The sequence below is a fragment of the Podarcis melisellensis genome, assembly GCF_964234715.1.
Source record: "Podarcis melisellensis genome assembly, chromosome: 4".
Classification (NCBI taxonomy): domain Eukaryota; kingdom Metazoa; phylum Chordata; class Lepidosauria; order Squamata; family Lacertidae; genus Podarcis; species Podarcis melisellensis.
The window spans coordinates 82,736,054-82,754,615 of NC_138531.1; the positions used below are offsets into that span (position 1 = coordinate 82,736,054).

The 18,562-nt window shown below is 43.7% G+C and overlaps 1 protein-coding gene across 1 annotated transcript; it reads left to right on the plus strand.

Annotated features, from left to right (window-relative positions):
• The first annotated feature begins 2,446 nt into the window (after window positions 1-2,446).
• On the plus strand, window positions 2,447-14,837 carry POGLUT3 (protein O-glucosyltransferase 3). The gene is made up of 6 exons (XM_081909129.1): window positions 2,447-2,744; window positions 2,960-3,030; window positions 6,311-6,527; window positions 8,062-8,255; window positions 9,629-9,823; window positions 11,478-14,837. The coding sequence occupies exons 1-6, from the start codon at window positions 2,462-2,464 to the stop codon at window positions 11,601-11,603; spliced, it is 1,086 nt and encodes a 361-aa protein (XP_081765255.1). The 5' UTR covers window positions 2,447-2,461; the 3' UTR covers window positions 11,604-14,837.
• Window positions 14,838-18,562: the final 3,725 nt, after the last annotated feature.

An 18,562-nucleotide genomic window follows, 5' to 3' on the forward strand; every position in this document is an offset into this window, starting at 1 on the left:
TCACAGTTCATTTTGTCTTATTCATATGTCTTTTGTATCCATTCTTACAAATGTTTTTTTTTTAATTTTCAAAGGCACACACTGTTTTCACAACAGTGGTGGCAAATACGCATACAGAAATTCTTATATTAATGGTTTCTTCCTCTTTAATCATAGTGGGATATGTTTCAAGTGGAGTAGGCCTAGCGCCTGAAGGAAACATGAACCGCATAGCTAAGCAAGGACTGGCCAGAGCTTGGGTGGGGGATAACTCTGTCTTGACCTGAATTTTATTAGAGAAAGGTAGGTTATTACTGTAAAATAATATTAAGGAATAACTGGCTTTACTGATGACCTGCTTGCAGGGATGTAACTAGACATTTCCTGAGCCTCACACAAATGTCCAAAAGCTATTCCCCCTGGTTCTAGAACACTGCTTTTTAATTCTGTCCACAAACATTTAAATACATCTCAAAAATCCTGTTTCAAGCCATACATAAATACTCCCCTGCAGTATAAATACTGAAAACTGCAGAGTAAGGCAAACTCCTCTCAACAGCCTGAGACCTTAGAGGCAGTACTGTGCCGGGTGGACAAATATTCTTGCCTGAGGCAAAACAGCTTCTTAAGTAAAAGGCTAGTTGGTTGGACACTGACACTCGTGCATGTCTGGAGCTCCTGAATAAAATGACTCACATTCACTCTCGAGAAGGAACGGGGAGTGCACAGGAGCTTCCTTTGTTGAAGTGAACGGTGGGTGTAATGTGTTGTATTCTGTTCCTTGCCAGTTTTTTAACTGGCAGTGCCTTCCAGGGGCAGCTTGCCTGATGCACTGCAGACATGAGCAAGGGATAATTAGCTGCCTCGGAGTGCCCAAAGGCAGGAGATGCGGAACACTTCACAATCAGATCTGAAGATCAAGCTGGTGTTCAAAACCGATTTGCATTTAAGCGGGAGCCTGCTGGCACGTCAATGAGGAGGAAGCTGCATGTAGACTGCTAAAGGAGGCTGGATGCTGAGGGGGGAACAGCTCTGTGGCCAGCATGCAAATGCAGTGAGGTGCTGCAAAAGGGCAGGGTTCTCCTTTCCCCCTTATGCCACCCCCCAGAAAAAGGTGGAAGAGCCATACATAAGATAGCTCAGTGGCAGAGCAACTGCTTTGAATATGGGAAGGCCCCAGGTTTAATCCTTGGCATCTCTAGAGAAGGCAGTCTCCTGTGGTTAATAATAATAATAATAATAATAGACAAATAGCAACTTTTGTGGGCTTATTTACAAGGCTGGCTTAAAAGGAGCAAAGTGAGCTGTTTTATTCTTCACGGCCAATACTGGTAATCTCAAAGTCCTGATAATCTAAAGGGTCGAGGTGTTTACCTCACTAGTTACCAAAATGTAATTGAACAGTGTTGCTGGCACTGAATGGCAACTCCCATGCTCTTGACTTTTAATATAGTATATGTGTGCTTATGCTTATACATATACCTATGCTCTTGGCTTCAATACCAAGCCAGCGTTGTTTCCCCCTCATCCCAACTTCTGCTTTGTTTATCATCAAATTTGAGGAAGAATTCTGGTAGACTCCACTCCACACCTTGTTGACGACTGTGAGGCATTTCGGTGAGTTAGATAATAATGCGGCTTTGCGATTTTTTTTAAGTGTAGCAGTTCAATCCAGAGCATCAACGTTTCCCTTTTTTTTAAAAAAAAAAGGAAATTCCCTTATTCCGAATAGGATTCCTCGCATGAAGAGGGGAAACTTGACAGCTATGATCCAGAGCTGCGCATTCTAATACAAACCCCTCTTCCTCTATTTGCTGTATTTTTCTCGGGAGAAATTCCGCATGCTTTGAATTGGCAAGTAGCACTCGCCCTGCGTAAATTGATCACATAATGGGGTGCACCCAGTGGCGTAGCGTGGGTTGTCAGCACCCGGGCAAGGCAAGTAATTTGTGCCCCCTAACCCGTGGATTTGTGCCCCCTAACCCGTAGATTTGCGCCCCCTAACCCGTGGATTTGCGCCCCCTAACCCGTGGATTTGCGCCCCCTAACCCATGGATTTGCGCCCCCTAACCCTAACCCCCAGATGTTTGCGCCCGGCCCCCCCTGCACCCCCTACACTACGCCACTGGGTGCACCCACGCAACTTGAATGGCAGTGCCCATCAACTTTTTTGGGGGGGGTCCGCCCCTTCCAACATTTTATCGGGGAGCCAAAGGGGACTCGGCCTCTAATAATAAAGACCCGCCTCCGCTCCCTCGGGACCAATTTGGATTTCTGCCTGGGCGCCGCGCTTTGGAGAGAAAAGGGATGTTGCCGCCCCTCGTGACTGGCTGTCACACCTCCCAATCAAAGCAAGCCACTCGATATTTCTCCCCCCCCCCCCAAAAAAAAGCAGCAAAGTTTGCAAAAACTTCGGAGGGGAACCAGGAGGGGCGTCGGAGTGGACCTTCCCCTCCCTCCCCCCACCGCTTAGGCCCCGTCAATGCTGCGCACACGTCGAGGCGGCGGGAGGCCCAGGGGCGCGCGCGGCTGTTTGCAAACCGCGCTGCTGCTCGGGGCTGCCGTCTGGTGGGCTTCCCGGCAGAGCTTCTCGGAAGCGGCTGCTGCGGAGCCTCCGCCGGCGGTGAGCGCGGAAAGGAGCCTGGTTTGGGAGCCCGGCTTGCGGGCCGAGGCCACCCTCCCCGTCCGGTATTTCTGGCTGCAGGCGGTCGGCAGCGACGGGCGCAACTTCACGCGCTCCCCGCCAGGTATTGCGCCGCGCGGGCGTCGGAGCAGCTTCTCCTGAGTCTCCTTCTGGGCCGGCCAAGGCGCCTCCGAGCGAGGTTTGGAGACCCTCCCTGGTGCCCGACGGGTCCGGCTGCGCCCCGGAAGCCGCGCCTGGCTTTGCAGGGCAAGGGACAGCAGGTCCTCGTGAGGCGGGAAAGACGGCCAGGCGGGGCGGAAGGGTTGAGCATCTTCATGGAGAGTTTGGGGTTATTAGGATCCCCTGTGCGAAACCGTGGAGAGCTGCTGCTGCCGGTCAGTGTGGGCAATAGCGAGCTAGGTGGACTAGTAGCCCGGTTTGGCGTCGGGCAGCTTCCTAGGCATTCTTAGCACAGGCTCATACTTAAAACAAACAACCGGAAGAACAAGAAGAACCTTTTTCAGTGCTGTGCTAAATTTTTATTTTTTTAATCTACAGTAAGTAAAGGTAAAGGGACCCCTGACCATTAGGTCCAGTCGCGGACGACTCTGGGGCTGCGGCGCTCATCTCGCTTTATTGGCCGAGGGAGCCGGCATACAGCTTCCGGGTCATGTGGCCAGCATGACTAAGCCACTTCTGGCGAACCAGAGCAGCACACAGAAACACCGTTTACCTTCCCGCCGGAGTGGTACCTATTTATCTACCTGCACTTTGACATGCTTTCGAACTGCTAGGTTGGCAGGAGCAAGGACCGAGCAACAGGAGCTCACCCCGTTGCGGGGATTCGAACCGCCGACCTTCTGATTGGCAAGTCCTAGGCTCTGTGGTTTAACCCACAGCGCCATCCGTGTCCCTCAATCTACACAGTGGGTGTGCGTTATTTTTGACGTGACACCCGGGCCTCGCCACCATCTCTGCTTGTGGAAGGTAGGCTGAAGTTGCAGGATGAAGAACGCCTGCTCTTGGATCATATTCCTTGCAGAGGTTTCTTAGGTGCCGTTTGAGTCCAGCGTTAAGTCATGTTAAAAGCTGTGTGCAAGAGCTGGTCATAGGCATAGAGGTAGCAATGATCCCATTCCCAGATTTAGACTCTTTCATTAGGAAAGGTTTCCTCCCCTTATTTATTTATTATTACATTTACATTTATATTCTGTCTTTCCTACAAGATATTCAAAAAATCCTCCCGCTTTTACTCTTGCCACAGCCCTGTGAGGTAGGCTCGTCTGAGAGATAATGACTTCCACATGGCTCAATACAGATTTTAACTTGGGACTCCTTAGTCCTAGCTTAATACTCTTAATTGCTACACTGGCTCTACATATGGTAATAATAATAGTAATAATAATACTTTATTATTTATACCCCGTCCATCTGGCTGGGTTTCCCCAGCCACTCTGGGCGGCTCCCAACAGAATATTAAAAAAACGATAAAAACATCAAACATTAAAAACTTCTCTAAACAGGGCTGCCTTCAGATGTCTTCTAAAAGTCAGGTAGTTGTTTATTTCCTTGACATATGATGGGAGGGTGTTCCACAGGGCAGGTGCCACTACCAAGAAGCTGAACATTGCCACCTGCAAACTGCTGGAAATCAAATGTTAAAAAAAGAGATGGTCGCAGAGTCTGGCTCAAACAGGCTCATGTTGTTCCATGAGTTGGGAGTCCAATGATATTTGAAAGACCACAGATATTTGTTGTCCCCTCCTTTTAATCTCAAAATAAAGACTCCCCGACACCCAGCTTTGTATGTGAATGATGGATCTATTCCACAATCTAGTATGTTCCTTATCCCTGGTTCTGCCAGCAAGCTTTTCCTGCAAAATCTTGTTTTGGGATCATGGGCCTGGGCAAAGCTATTTTCAGGGTCACAGGGCAGGCGTCATAGTTGACATATATGCGCCAGCAAGTAAGGTCGGCAAGAAGAAATTTAAAGGCAAGAAGGAAGGTGGTTGCGCAAGAGTGATATACTTTCACACCCTTTCAAATGGAAGTTCAAGGTGAAAATGACAAGCATTCTAATAGCCTGCCAACATCCTGAGGAGGTAGGATGCATCATCAAAGTGGCGGGAGCAAAACAGGCCCAACTTGCCTGCAACAGGGTTTGAGTATATTGCTGGGTCATCCGTAAAATAAGCTGCAAGAGGATATGGTTATTTCTGGTGAGCTGTAAGAAGAGCGGCTCATTTTGTACACTAGCAAAAAATGTGTACGTTAGGCAGGATCGCGCTTTCGTGCACTTGGAACAACATGGTTGGCACGCTGTTCTGAAATGGCACACTCGCCAGACTTTTGCACAGGTATAAAGTTGACTGAGTAGTTGATCAACTTTCATTCTGTCCACAGTGCCAGGATTCAGACTGCTTCGCCTCCAAGCGCTATTAACTCCTCTTCATATTTCTGTTTGTATTACTTGGCTTTGTTTACGTTGAGATGATAGCATAGCCTAAGGTAGCATCTTCTGTTTTCATCCTTTTTTAAATTGTCAGTTTACATTAAGGCTGATTCACTCGTGATGTGGGTACAAGTTGTGGCTGTATTTGCCAGCCTGTATCAAATTCTGTGACTTTCCTGCTCTTGCATGGGATCAAAGAATTGCACACGGCTGTGTTTTCGTAAGGAAGACGTAGCTAATGCTGAGAGACATGAAAACAAGGTTATTAATTCTGCTATTGAAGTGGCATTGTAATTGGAGAGTTTCCGAGTCACAAAATACGATAGAGGTGCCTAACATTATGCCTGATGTTGAGAGAGTGAATAGGGATATACTCTCACTCGGATGGACATCCAATTTTGCCTGTGGTTTCTGAACCAGCAAATCACACAGACGAGGATTTTCTATCTCTGGTTGGATTGGAACAAGGTAGGATAGATGGGGCCCAGCTATGAGAACATAGGAAGAGCTCTTCTACTGAGCCAGACCCATTGGTCAGTCTAGTTCAGCATTGTCTACGCTGACAGCCAGTAGCTCTTTGGGTGTCAGGCAGGAGACATTACCAGTCCCAACTGGAGACCTTGCAGATGGAACCAGGGACCTTTGGCGTAGAAAACAGGTGCTCCAAGTTCATTCATAAAAAAGAGGAAACATTTGGGGGTGGGATGTAACCGAAACAACAACGAAAATGGTAGAAAAAAATCCAGAGACTAAAACTTTTTTTTTTAATAGGGGACCACCAAATTTGGCTTTTTAATCTATAGCAGCTTGTTGATCCATAACACTGGGTTAATTGTTACATCGTGTGGAAGCTAAAGCAACTAGTAGGACAGCATGAAGTACTACTATTACTACTGCTTTATTACTTATACACTGCCCATCTGGCCAGGCCTCCCCAGCCACTCTGGGTGGCTTCCAACAGGATGTTAAAAGCACAGTAAAACATCAAACATTAAAAACTTCCCTTAACAGGGGCTGCCTTCAGGTGTCTTCTAAAAGTCAGGTGGTGGTTTATTTCCTTGACATCTGGTGGGAGGTGTTCCACAGAGTGGGCACCACTACCAAGAAGGCCCTCTGCCTGGTTCCCTGTAACCTCACTTCTCACAGGGAGAGAACCACCAGAAGGCCCTCGGAGCTGGACCTCAGTGTCTGGGCTGAACGATGGAGATGGAGACGCTCCTTCAGGTATACTATAAAGGTGTTTTGGCTTGTTTTAGGTTCACCTTCCTGATGTGGAATTTTACCTCAATGTTGAGGATTGGCCTGTTGAGCATCGGAAAGCAAACGACCCCCCTGGCCCCCTGCCTATCCTTTCCTGGTGTGGCTCTCTGGATTCAACAGACCTGGTGCTTCCAACCTACGATGTCACCCATTCAACCCTAGAAACTCTGAGAGGCGTCACAAATGACCTCCTGTCTATTCAAGGAAACACAGGTAACATGGGAATCTGTGTGTGGGTTTTTTTTCCAGACAGAGATAAGCATGTAAGAAGTGTCTGCTGGATCAGGACATCTGTTCCAGCATTCTGTTCTCACATGGCCAATCAGATGCCAACAGACAGCCCTGTTTAGGGACGTTTTTAATGTTTAATAGGTTATTGTATTTTAATATTGTGTTGGAAGCTGCCCAGAGTGTCTGGGGAAACCCAGCCAGAAGGGCGGGGTATAAATTATTATTATTATTATTATTATTATTATTATTATTATTACTTGAAGCCCCAAAGCAGAGCCTGTGTACAATAGCATCCCCTACACCTGTGATCCCAGAATCTGGCATTTCAGAGTGGATAAAAATCATTTTTAAAAAAATAAAAAATAAAAATAGGATTTTTAAAATTTTAAATCAGATTTTTTTTATTTAAATTGGATTTTTTAAAAAAAATAATTTGGGTTTTTAAAATAAAATGCTTTCGGAGAAAAAAATGTTTCTAAAGATAGTTTTCTATTTAAGTTACATTATAGTCCAAAGGCTATTCATCAGGAAATAAGGATTTTCGTGTGTACAAAGTTGTTGTTCTTATTTAAATGTTTAACCACATCAGTTAACAAACATGGATACATATGCTATAATGTTATTGTTTTAGTTAAATAATTTTTTTAAATTGTTATTAAGGAAATGTTTATTTTGCTCCGTCCAATAAGGTACAGCAGAAAAGTTGTCCAAATTATAAACAGTTAATAAACAGCCAGTGTTAAGAGCGGTAGTCTCGTAATCTGGGGAACCGGGTTCGCGTCTCCGCTCCTCCACATGCAGCTGCTGAGTGACCTTGGGCCAGTCACACTTCTTTGAAGTCTCTCAGCCCCACTCACCTCACAGAGTGTTTGTTGTGGGGGAGGAAGGAAAGGAGAATGTTAGCCGCTTTGAGACTCCTGAAGGGGAGTGAAAGGCGGGATATCAAATCCAAACTCTTCTTCTTATTATTATTATTATTAAACCTCGCAATAATTTCATAATTATCTGTCTATGTATTTCTAATAGTATAACCAAATCAGTAATTTTTGATATAACTTTAAAAAGTACTCTGAAAATTTATTATTCCAAAAATGAAACCTTCATTCTATGCCAGCAAGAATGAGTCTTTCTATAAAAAAATGATTTAAATCAAGTCTTACTGACTAGTGATTTAAATCGATTTGATTTAAATCAAATCCACCCTGCGGTATTCAGAGACATAGTGCGTCCCGTGGCAGAGGAAGAATAGTATTTTGAACATTGATAATGGGTGGGGTGGGGGTGTCCTTAGCAAATCTGCCTCGTTGAAGAAAAATAATACTGCTCGCAAATTGTAATCTCTGGAGGACAAATATTAGGCCTCCCAAGTTGCTTAGGGCATTTTGGTGTGCTGGCTGGGGCTGATGGGAGTTTTAGTCCAAAACATCTGGAAGGCACCAGGTTGGCAAAAGCCGCATTAGGACTTCCAAGATTTCTGTTCTCCCTCCTCCTCTATTCTATCACCCGTTAATTCCAGGACCTGCCTGGGACAACAAAACGGAACAAGGATTCTTCAGAGGTCGAGACAGCCGGGAAGAACGGCTTCAGCTGGTGCAGTTCTCCAGGGAAAACCCAGAACTGCTGGATGCTGGAATAACAGGTTACTTCTTCCGAGAAAAGGAGGCGGCGTTGGGGAAGGCTCCCTTGATGGGGTTCTTTGACTTCTTTAAGGTATATCTTGCTAACACCGAGAGGAGACAGACAAATGTCCTTATTTTTCATTTTCTCTTGAAGCTCTGATTTAAGAGCCAGTTTCAGTGTTAAGGAACATTCTGCTTGGAAACTAGTGCCTCACTTAAACATGCAATATTGCATACTTGTTTTTTTATAATACTTTTTATTGATTTTAACATATAAATTATAACACAGACCACAAAACTTTATCACTTATACAATCTTTTTGGACTTCCATCAGCACCTCTGATGATCCTTCGTTTTAACCACTTCTTATGCATTTCTTAACTTTATATTACCTTTAAATTTCTTAACTAATCATCCTCCCCCTTATCCATTTTTGCAATAATTCCAATAATACTCCTCACAAAGCTTCTTGCAAACCTACAAACATCGTCTGATCTTCACAAATACTTTGCAAATAATCCGTAAATTTACTCCAGTCTTCTGTGAATCTCTGGTCCCGCCGATTTCAAATCCTTCCTGTTAGTTTGTCCAGTTCTGCATAGTCCATTAATTTCGTCCTCCATTCTTCTTTCGTCGGTAATTCTTCTTGCATTCATTTTTGGGCCAATAATAAGTACGAATTAAGTACTTAACCTGAGGTACCACTGTAGTCTATTCTAGCAGGTAATAGCCCTCCAGGATCATAAACAGAGGTCTTTCCCATTGCCTTCTGCCTGACGCTTTTAACTGAAGATGGTGGGCACTGAACTGTTCACCTTGTGCATGAAAAGGATGTGCTTTTACTACCAAGCTACAGTTTCTCTTTCCACCCAGGGTCCGACCCACACAACCCCAAGCACTTCCTTGCATATATAGTGGTACCTCGGGTTAAGAACTTAATTCATTCCAGAGGTCTGTTCTTAACCTGAAACTGTTCTTAACCTGAAGCACCACTTTAGCTAATGGGGCCTCCTGCTGCTGCCGCGCCGCCGGAGCACGATTTCTGTTCTCATTCTGAAGCAAAGTTCTTAACCTGAGGTAATATTTCTGGGTTAGCAGAGTCTGTAACCTGAAGAGTATGTAACCTAAGGTACCACTGTACTGGGTCTCCTTTGATGTCAAGTTCTGTTTGTCATTTAACTCATGTTGCGTCAGCAGACCCCCAGAGTTTTAGGTAGGGCTTATCCGATGGGTTGCTTGCTGTGGTTTGAAGGAGAGCTCACAAAACCCCCTTGGACATGGCTGGAGTTTCCTATCAGGTACTTCGGATTGCAGCCTCAGGCTGAAAGGTGACCAGAAAACAGATAGGGTTTGTTGCTGTTACCCAAACTGTGAAACGATTTAACTTAGCCAAGGGTGCAGTGCTTGATCCCAATGCATGCTTGGTTCATGCTGCTTTCCTCCTCCTCCTCCTCTCCCCTCAGTACAAATACCAAGTGAGTCTAGATGGCACAGTTGCAGCCTACAGGTTTCCCTACCTCATGCTGGAGGACAGCCTTGTGATCAAGCAGGCTTCGCAGTACTACGAGCACTTCTATAAGGAGCTGGCGCCGTGGACCCACTACGTTCCTGTTAAAAGAAACTTGGAAGACTTGCTGGAAAGAATAAAGTGGGCCAAGGTAATCATCCTTGCCGCAGAAGAAAAACTGGGTACAGTGGTACCTCAGGTTACATACGCTTCAGGTTACATACGCTTCAGGTTACAGACTCCGCTAACCCAGAAATAATGCTTCAGGTTAAGAACTTTGCTTCAGGATAAGAACAGAAATTGGGCTCCAGTGGCACAGCAGCAGCAGGAGGCCCCATTAGCTAAAATGGTGCTTCAGGTTAAGAACAGTTTCAGGTTAAGAACAGACCTCTGGAACGAATTAAATACTTAACCACTGTATTATAAATTGCAGCACCATTTCCCAGCTGTAGTCTGTTTTAAAGAAAACATGAGGATAGATAAGCCATGTTCCTGCTATCCTTAGAGGAATAACAACAACAACAATAATAATAATAATAATTTTTTATTTATACCCCGCCCTTCCTGGCCAGAGCTGGGCTCAGGGCGGCTAACACCAGTAAAATTACAATAAAAACATAATAGGGGAAAAAAGGGGGGGGAACCAATTTAAAATACGGGTTAAAATACAATTTAAAATGCATCCTCATTTTAATAGTAGCCCATTTGCATCAGCACCTAAGCTCAGCACCTTTCAGCTTCTCCGGATGTGATAGGATGAGCGTCCAGCAGAAGTTATAGTTTGGTTCTCATAGCTTTGAAAACCTCCCTAGGTTGGAATCACAAGCCACAGCTGGCAAGTTGTAACTGCCAGCCCACAGTGGAGTGTGTTCAGACTCCTTGTGGTTTAGGTTGGAACTGAGAACTTAATAGATGAAGAGACAAGTGTAGTTGTTTAAAAAATACCAACCTTCCAAAAGTTCTACTCTGGAGAAGAGGGAGGAAAACACTAGGAACTTTGAAACATAGCCCCAGAACTGCAAAGTACAAATTCGCAATTGTGTTCTTCTGTATCTTCAATCTAAGCCGCATTTCCTTGTATTAACAGGGATGGGTCTATTCTTCAGCTCCGCGGCACATAAATGCGTAATGATTATATGGGTGGAAGAAGACAATTACTGCTCTGTGTTCTGAGTAACCAAATCCATGTGAGAGATGTCAAACCTGTCTGTACACTTAGCTGTTGCTTGGGCAATAAGGGTAGCTTTCCTGAAACTAAGAAATCCCTCTAACTGTGCCAGGCTGCTACTGCTGCTTGGGGGAGGATAATAATAATAATAATAATAATAATAATAATAATAATAATAATAATAATAATTTATTATTTATACCCCGCCCATCTGGCTGGGCCTCCTCAGCCACTCTGGGCGGCTTCCATAAAAACCAAAAATACAGTAAAATATCACACGTTAAAAACTTCCCTGAACAAGGCTGCCTTGTACAATTAAAGTGGATTTGACCCTCTTGCAGCACAAGAAATCCACTTCCAGGAATTTTGGGGGACTTCTTGCAGTAGGTAAAGTGATAAGAAAATGCTTCGGAAAGTGCAGGATAACCTTTGCTTGACAAAACATTGTATAAACTTCCTGCAAAAAATAAATCACTCATTAAGGAGTGATGTTGTATAATGTCCCCACAAACGTTTAAGCTCAATAAACAGGGTAAACATGCTGGAAATGACCAGGGTTGTGAAAGGGAGAGATGTTTTTGTTTTGAATAGTCTGCTGTTGTTTCAGTTTCTTTCCAACCTGTTTTACGTATTTCAGAAATATGCTGAACGCCAAGCTGGTAGACCTGAAATACGGGATGGGATGGAATTTGTACCTCAGCCTGATGACAGGACTTCAGTCTGCAGCTGCCACAGGAAAAAGCCGTCAAAGGAAGAGTTATAAGTAACCCTGCCAAATGAGATCAAATATATAGCCTGTTGCAAGAATGAGGCAGGACCTAAAATCACATTTAACACTGTGGAATATGGAACTAGCTTGTTCATGGAGAAATATTCACAATTCAGTCCTACAGCGTCTGTTCAGAAGTAAGCACCATTCAGTTTCATGGGGCTTGCTTTTCGCTAAGTGTGTGTTGGAGTGTTGTCTTGGATACCTTCCTTTGCTCTCTGTTTCCTCTACAAGTTGCCATGTGTGCCTTTTAAAAATCTGAACAGGGAATATATAATGGTAAGGAAAGCTCTCAGACAGACTGTGTCCTTCCCTTGCATGAAGTGTTTATGGGGCTAGTTTTCTAGATCACTTTCAAAGCACTCCACATAATTTGTCTCCTTAATCCTCGCAGCAGCCAGTTAAGGCAGGTCAGTGTTATTTACTGTGTGATACAACTATGGCTTGAGGGCACCCTAGATTAGCGAGTTTACACCTAGAGTGTGATTATGAACAGGGTCTCCGCAGTTCACACACCCTCCCTTAGCGACTTTACTAGCTGCCTTGGCATTGATGCTTAATTTTTATTAACGAAGGGGAGAAATTGGTCTGTTTCTTCATATTCCTTGTCTAAATCGGATCCTGCTGTTTAATGACTGAAACTCATTTTAAGAGCAGTTCTGCACATTGTATAGAATGAAGTGGTAGAATTATGGGCTGTTTTGTTAATTATTTGTTGGGTTTAGATACCACCCTTCCTCTCAAAGGAAGGCTAGGGCAGCATTTCTGTGTGTGTGGGGGGGTGTACCACATTTCCCCATGTAAAAACAGAATAACTCCCTCGTTCAAATATCACTTCAGCTACGAATTCTGTAAGCAGCTACTAACCCTGAGTCTCAATTACCATCTGAATCGGCGGCTTTGCATGTAAAAAGGTCATAGGTTCAGTCCCAAATTAAAGGATGCCACATAGCAGGGCTTGAGCAAGACTTTAACCTAGACTTGGGACAGCTGTTAGCTGATTTTTAGCATAGTCCAGGGATAGATAGCCTGTTCCCCTCCTGATGTTGTTGGGGACCAACTCCCATTATATCTGATAATCAGCCATGCTGGATGAAGGCTCATGGGAGTTCAACAACTGGAAGACCACGGGTTCCTCATCCCTGATACAGTCAGTGCTGAGCCTGAATAATTGATCTAATGATGTAAGGCAACTTATTCTGAAGGAGCGTCTCCACCCCTATTGTTCAGCCCCAGACACTGAGGTCCCGCTCCGAGGGCCTTCTGGTGGTTCCCTCACTGTGAGAAAGTAAGGTTACAAGGACCCAGGCAGTGGGCCTTCTCGGTAGTCGTGCCCGCCATGTGGAATGTCTTCCTGTCAAATGTCAAGGAAATAAACATGTATCTGTCTTTTAGATGACATCTGAAGGCAGCCCTGTACAGGGACGTTTTTAATGGTTGATGTTTTATTGTGTTTTTAATATCCTGTTGGAAGCTGCCCAGAGTGGCTGGGGAAACGCAGTCAGAGGGGCGGCAAAGAAATAATAAATCATTATTATTATTATTATTATTTGTAGGAAGTATACAGAGGGGACACTTATCTCCCCTGAATTTCTTACTATTCTAACCTCTGGCGTGTTTTCCAGGCCATTTAGACAAATGAAATGTAGGTGTGCCATAAACGGCTTTGCAGACAGGTGAACTCTTAATGTTGTTGAGCAAGTGTTGTACATGTATGAATCTGTCAATTGAGTTACTGTTGTTATCATTAATACAAGTCGCATCTTGTATTTCAGAATAGGCACCTATCAAAAAGTTGCCTCCTGGATCTTTAAATTAGGTCACTGTGTAAAAGCACTGGAGTATTTTTTGAAGTTGCTGTGTAACAAGACTCCACCCCTCATTAACAGGAAATGAAAGCTTGCATAAATCTGCCAACTGAGCTCTGTCGTGGAATTGAACCACATCACCTATGAAGTTAACTGTTCATGATTCCTTGCCACCAGAAAGGCTTTGCTTGGGGTATCATTTAATCAAAATATCTGCTGAACCTAAAAAAGAAGAAACGTAAGTTGATGGAAGGCAAATGTTGGGTAGTATCTCTTCTAGGTGCACAGAAATTATGTATAGTGAGAATCAGGCAAGCACAGACCTACCTACCCCAGCTTTTTCTAGAGCAAACCTTAATTCATATTTATCAATCCACCACAAAGCCCCGTTTGTCACACATGGAGCCAATGAACTGGTGTGAGATTAATCCTAGTCCTTGATGGTATTGGCTACATATGGATATATTTTAATTTTACACCAGGGATGGGGTGAACCTGTGGCCCTCCAGATGTTTTTGGACTCTCAGCTCCCATCAGGCCCAGAATACATGGCCAATGGTCAGCGATATTGGGAGTTGTTCTCCAAAACTTCTGAAGAGCACCATGTTCAGGTTCATCGTATCCGATATACACCATGCCCAGATTTATAAACGAACTCCTTTTTGTAAGCAGTGGGTGACTCTGGTAAAGTGCTGTTTTGGTGACACTTTCATCTGGATTCCAGATGCCCAAAGCAAAAAATTAAATTAGGGGAGCTGCTTTATTTAAAAGGTGCTGAAAGCATACTCAGCAAATAATCCTGTGGATGGAGGTTTGAGGAGAAAATGAATCATAGCTGCAGTCCAGCCCAATATTATGTTCTGTGCAATCCTCTACACATCTATTTAGAAGCAAGTCCCACAGAGTTCAGCAGGGTTGAAGTCCACACACAAGTGCCGCAGCTGTTTAAAACAGCACATTAGCCTGGATGTAAGCCTCAGTAAACTACTTGCAAAGGATTGGGCTGCATGTCCCATTGATTCCAATGAGAAAATGTAACACGTTTTACAATGCAATCCTTTTCACATTCACCATGTTTTTTTTGTTGCTGACCTAATACAGCATTAGCCAAATCTACAACATCAGCAATAGCATCCGTAAATCAGGGTTGGTTGTTTTAAAGCAACATGGACTCATTTCAAACAACTGCTTTTGTTTGTGGTGTTATTACTAACCACAATAGTTTACATTCCTTATGTGTTTATAGCATTCAGTCTGTTTATGACTGATTCAAAGGTCCTTCAGATCTGTATAGCAAATCAAGATCTTCATCTAAAACTTCAGCTTTTTCTGGTTACTTGAGTTTATGTTTCTGGTTTCTCATTCTTGAAAAATTTGGATTCTCTGGAATAAATCATGTGGAAGAGGGTTTTTCAACCTATGCTGCAGTTTTGTTCCTTGTGTTTCGTAAAAGGGCACTACCGCAATATAAAGCACAGGGCAGAAAGCAGGAGACCTGCCTACAGGCCTTGTCTTGACCAGGCCTGCACAGCTTGTGACTCACCAAGCCAAACAGAACACGCCAGACATGTATTGTTGATGTCTAGTTCCTTGACAGCCCCATTTTTGTGCTCTGTGATCTATGTAGTTAAACTAGGGGGCGCCTGTAGGCACCGGTGTAGCTGCCAGTGCCTTTTATGGTGTCTGCAAGAGTCAGCAAATCTCTTCTCCAGAATCCACAATGACAGAGAGGCTGTTTGCAACTAATAAAACAGAACAAACCCACCACCAATGCACTGTTATTGCATCAAGGTTATTTGCAATCTGTTATTGCAGAGTACAGCCGCAGTAAAACCGTATTGAAAGCTGGAATATGCAGGTCTGCCCCAATGGCATCAGGAGCGCAAGTACTCGTGAATTAACAAAAAGAATCTATGGAAGGGCCCAAATAGTCACATATAAGGAAAGGGAAGAGACTGAATGACAAGATCAACATTTATCTTAATGTTATTTGTGTATATGATTCATGCTTTCATATGAAATAAGCTAAGGTCAGTGTGAACACTTCTGCTACTTTTCATGGAAGCGGGTTTCCGAGTGACTCGGCAACAGAACACTTCAGTTTCCTTGAATGATTTGTTCTATCCAAGTAAGAACATACCCTAGACTGGGACTGCTTGAACTTCTGCTTGAATATTGAAACGGGCTTTGAACATTAACCTTTCCACCTATTTTGTGTGCTTCAGCCCTTGTGAACAAGACAAAGCAAGAGCTGAACTCTGATCTTCAGTACTGTTCTTTGGTTTGTCTGAGTGTTTTTCCCTCCCCAGCTGCTGAGAGCAGTTTGACTAGTTTCATTTTATTTTGGGAACATGCAACCTCTGCCCTTACCAAGACTGCTGGGATGCAAGACACTTTCGTTGCTAAGGGCTATACCTAAGATCACACAGAGCTTCAAATAGGTAGTTTGGCTCAAATCTCAGTAGCTACTTCATATGCAGGTGAAGAGCATATTTGTCGCTCTTGTCTGTGATTTATCTTTGGCTAGAGAAAGCTGTAGAGACCAACATGGGAGAGACATGTTTTATTGCAGCTTGGACAGATGACGGTGTCTGGTTTCACTGTTACAGATGTACCATGGCATTTCTTCTCTTTGCACTCCTCTCAGCAGTCATTACTGCTCTGGTCACTGTTGCGGACATACAACCTGTCTCCAGGCACTGCGGTCGTCTGCAAGGGATTCCCATATGGCAGGGTTAATGTTGCCCGTCTTCATATCACATTTGCAGACATCTTTATAATGCAGTCGGTCTGCCAACAGGCCTGGTATCTGAAGCCAACTCTCTGTAGCACATCCTTGGGGATCGTGCCGTGTTCAATTCTTTGTACATGACCAAGCCATTGTATAAATCTCTAAGACATTAAGTGTGAACATGCCAGGAAGGCTTGGAAGAGCACATCTTTGAGACCCTGTCCTGCTATGTGATGCTCCAAGTCTTCCTGACACAACACATTTGGAAGTCACTGAGAATTTGCTTCTGGCAGGTGTAAGTTGCCCATGACTCACTTCCATAAAGCAGAATGCTCAACACGCAAGCCTGGTAGATTTTCATCTTTGTATTGTTTGTTAGCATCACATTCTCTCATATCCTTTTGGAGGGGTGTGCCGTTGTCATAGCTACATTACCAAAACTCCTATCCAATCAAGTGCTGACTGGGAGGTTGCTATTTATGGTGGAGCCCATCTCCCACCACAAGCATATGGTCACCAGTGCTGGTGCATTGAGTGCTGGTGACATCCTGACCCAAGATTTATTTCAGACGATTTACTGGAATTCAACCACAGAATTAAGTATCCAGAAAACCTTTAAGTGAAGATATTACTCGTTCTTGCTGTGAAGATGTCTTGGAAATTGGAGAGGTGGCGATGGCTAGTGAGATGGAAGCTATATATAAATTAACAAAATACATAAATATGAGCAGCAGAAGCATATTAAATGGCAGTGGAGATGGTGAGGGTTTTATAATGTGCAGTATTGGTTAACTTATTTCGGATGCAACACAGCGTATTCACAACTCTGGTTATAAGGAGGAAGAAGTCCTTTAACCAGGACTGTTGTTTAGTTGTTTAGTCGTGTCTGACTCTTCGTGACCCCATGGACCAGAGCATGCCAGGCACTCCTGTCTTCCACTGCCTCCCGCAGTTAGGTCAGACTCATGTTTGTAGCTTCGAGAACACTGTCCAACCATCTCATCCTCTGTCGTCCCCTTCTCCTTGTGCCCTCAATCTTTCCCAGCATCAGGGTCTTTTCCAGGGAGTCTTCTCATGAGGTGGCCAAAGTATTGGAGCCTCAGTTTCAGGATCTGTCCTTCCAGTGAGCACTCAGGGCTGATTTCCTTCAGAATGGAGAGGTTTGATCTTCTTGCAGTCCATGGGACTCTCAGGAGTCTCCTCCAGCACCATAATTCAAACGCATCAATTCTTCGGTGATCAGCTTTTATGGTCCAGCTCTCACTTCCATACATCACTACTGGGAAAACCATAGCTTTAACTATACAGACCTTTGTCAGCAAGGTGATGTCTCTGCTTTTTAAGATGCTGTCTAGGTTTGTCATCACTTTTCTCCCAAGAAGCAGGCATCTTTTAATTTCGTGATTGCTGTCACCATCTGCAGTGATCATGGAACCCAAGAAAGTAAAATCTCTCACTGCCTCCACTTCTTCCCCTTCTATTTGCCAGGAGGTGATGGGACCAGTTAACCAGGACTGTCGTTCCCAAACTTGCCCACCTCCCATACCTGCGTGCGCACACACACAAACCACATGAAAACTTGTTGGATCACTTAATGACATTTTCTACCTGTTGTAGCAATTGTAATGCACTGTGCTAGACACTGTTTCTGAACTGTATTTTTATTGTGTCTTTTACTTCTTACAACAAATTGAATTCCACAGAATTCAAAACATAGATGAATACAATAAAATAAAGTATAAGAAACAAAAGTAACATTTTTAAAAATCAATGTAAATATTTAGTGTGGTGGATATGTCATCTCCAAATCCACAGGCATGTTGCAAACCAGCTGAATGAAGCTCTGGGCTGCTGGTAGCCTGTTAACCAATTTGGGAATCTCTGAACTTAATTAACTAAGAACTAATGCCCCTTAATTCTTCCCTATTGGAACTAGCTATCTAGGAGTAATTATAATTGACCTGGGATAGACATGCTAGATCTTGTGGTTTCGGAGGTGTGTTATTTATGGCGTGGCTTTATATTCCACCTTTCCCTGAGGGCTGAGGATAACTCTTCGCAATATTTCATGGGTTATTATTTATTACTGTTATTATTTGTTAAATGTATATACTGCCCTATACCCACAGGTCTTGGGGGGGGGCAGTTCGCAAGATAAAATTGCAATATAAAAACATGAAATACACAACCAAAATAAAACAAAAGCAACGCCCTCCCAAGTCCTTAAAGGATCAGTTAAAAAGGATCAGTTAAAAAAAGAATGACTCCCCGGGAAAAGTGCTAATAATAATAATAATTTTTTGCAGTTGCCTCTTTTAGAGCCTTTGCTCTGTTGCCATTCACAGGTGATTGCAAAAAACCGACAAAACAACTTCACCTGCTACTAATTTCTGATAATAAAATAGCTTTTGTTA

Excerpts from the sequence above, each read along its gene's own strand:
- POGLUT3 (XM_081909129.1), top strand. The coding sequence starts at position 2,462 with ATGCTGCGCACACGTCGAGGCGGCGGGAGGCCCAGGGGCGCGCGCGGC. Across the intron at positions 2,745-2,959 it reads AGGTATTGCGCCGCGCGGGC|GATCCCCTGTGCGAAACCGT; the intron begins GTCGGAGCAGCT and ends TGGGGTTATTAG. Across the intron at positions 3,031-6,310 it reads ATAGCGAGCTAGGTGGACTA|GTTCACCTTCCTGATGTGGA; the intron begins GTAGCCCGGTTT and ends GGCTTGTTTTAG.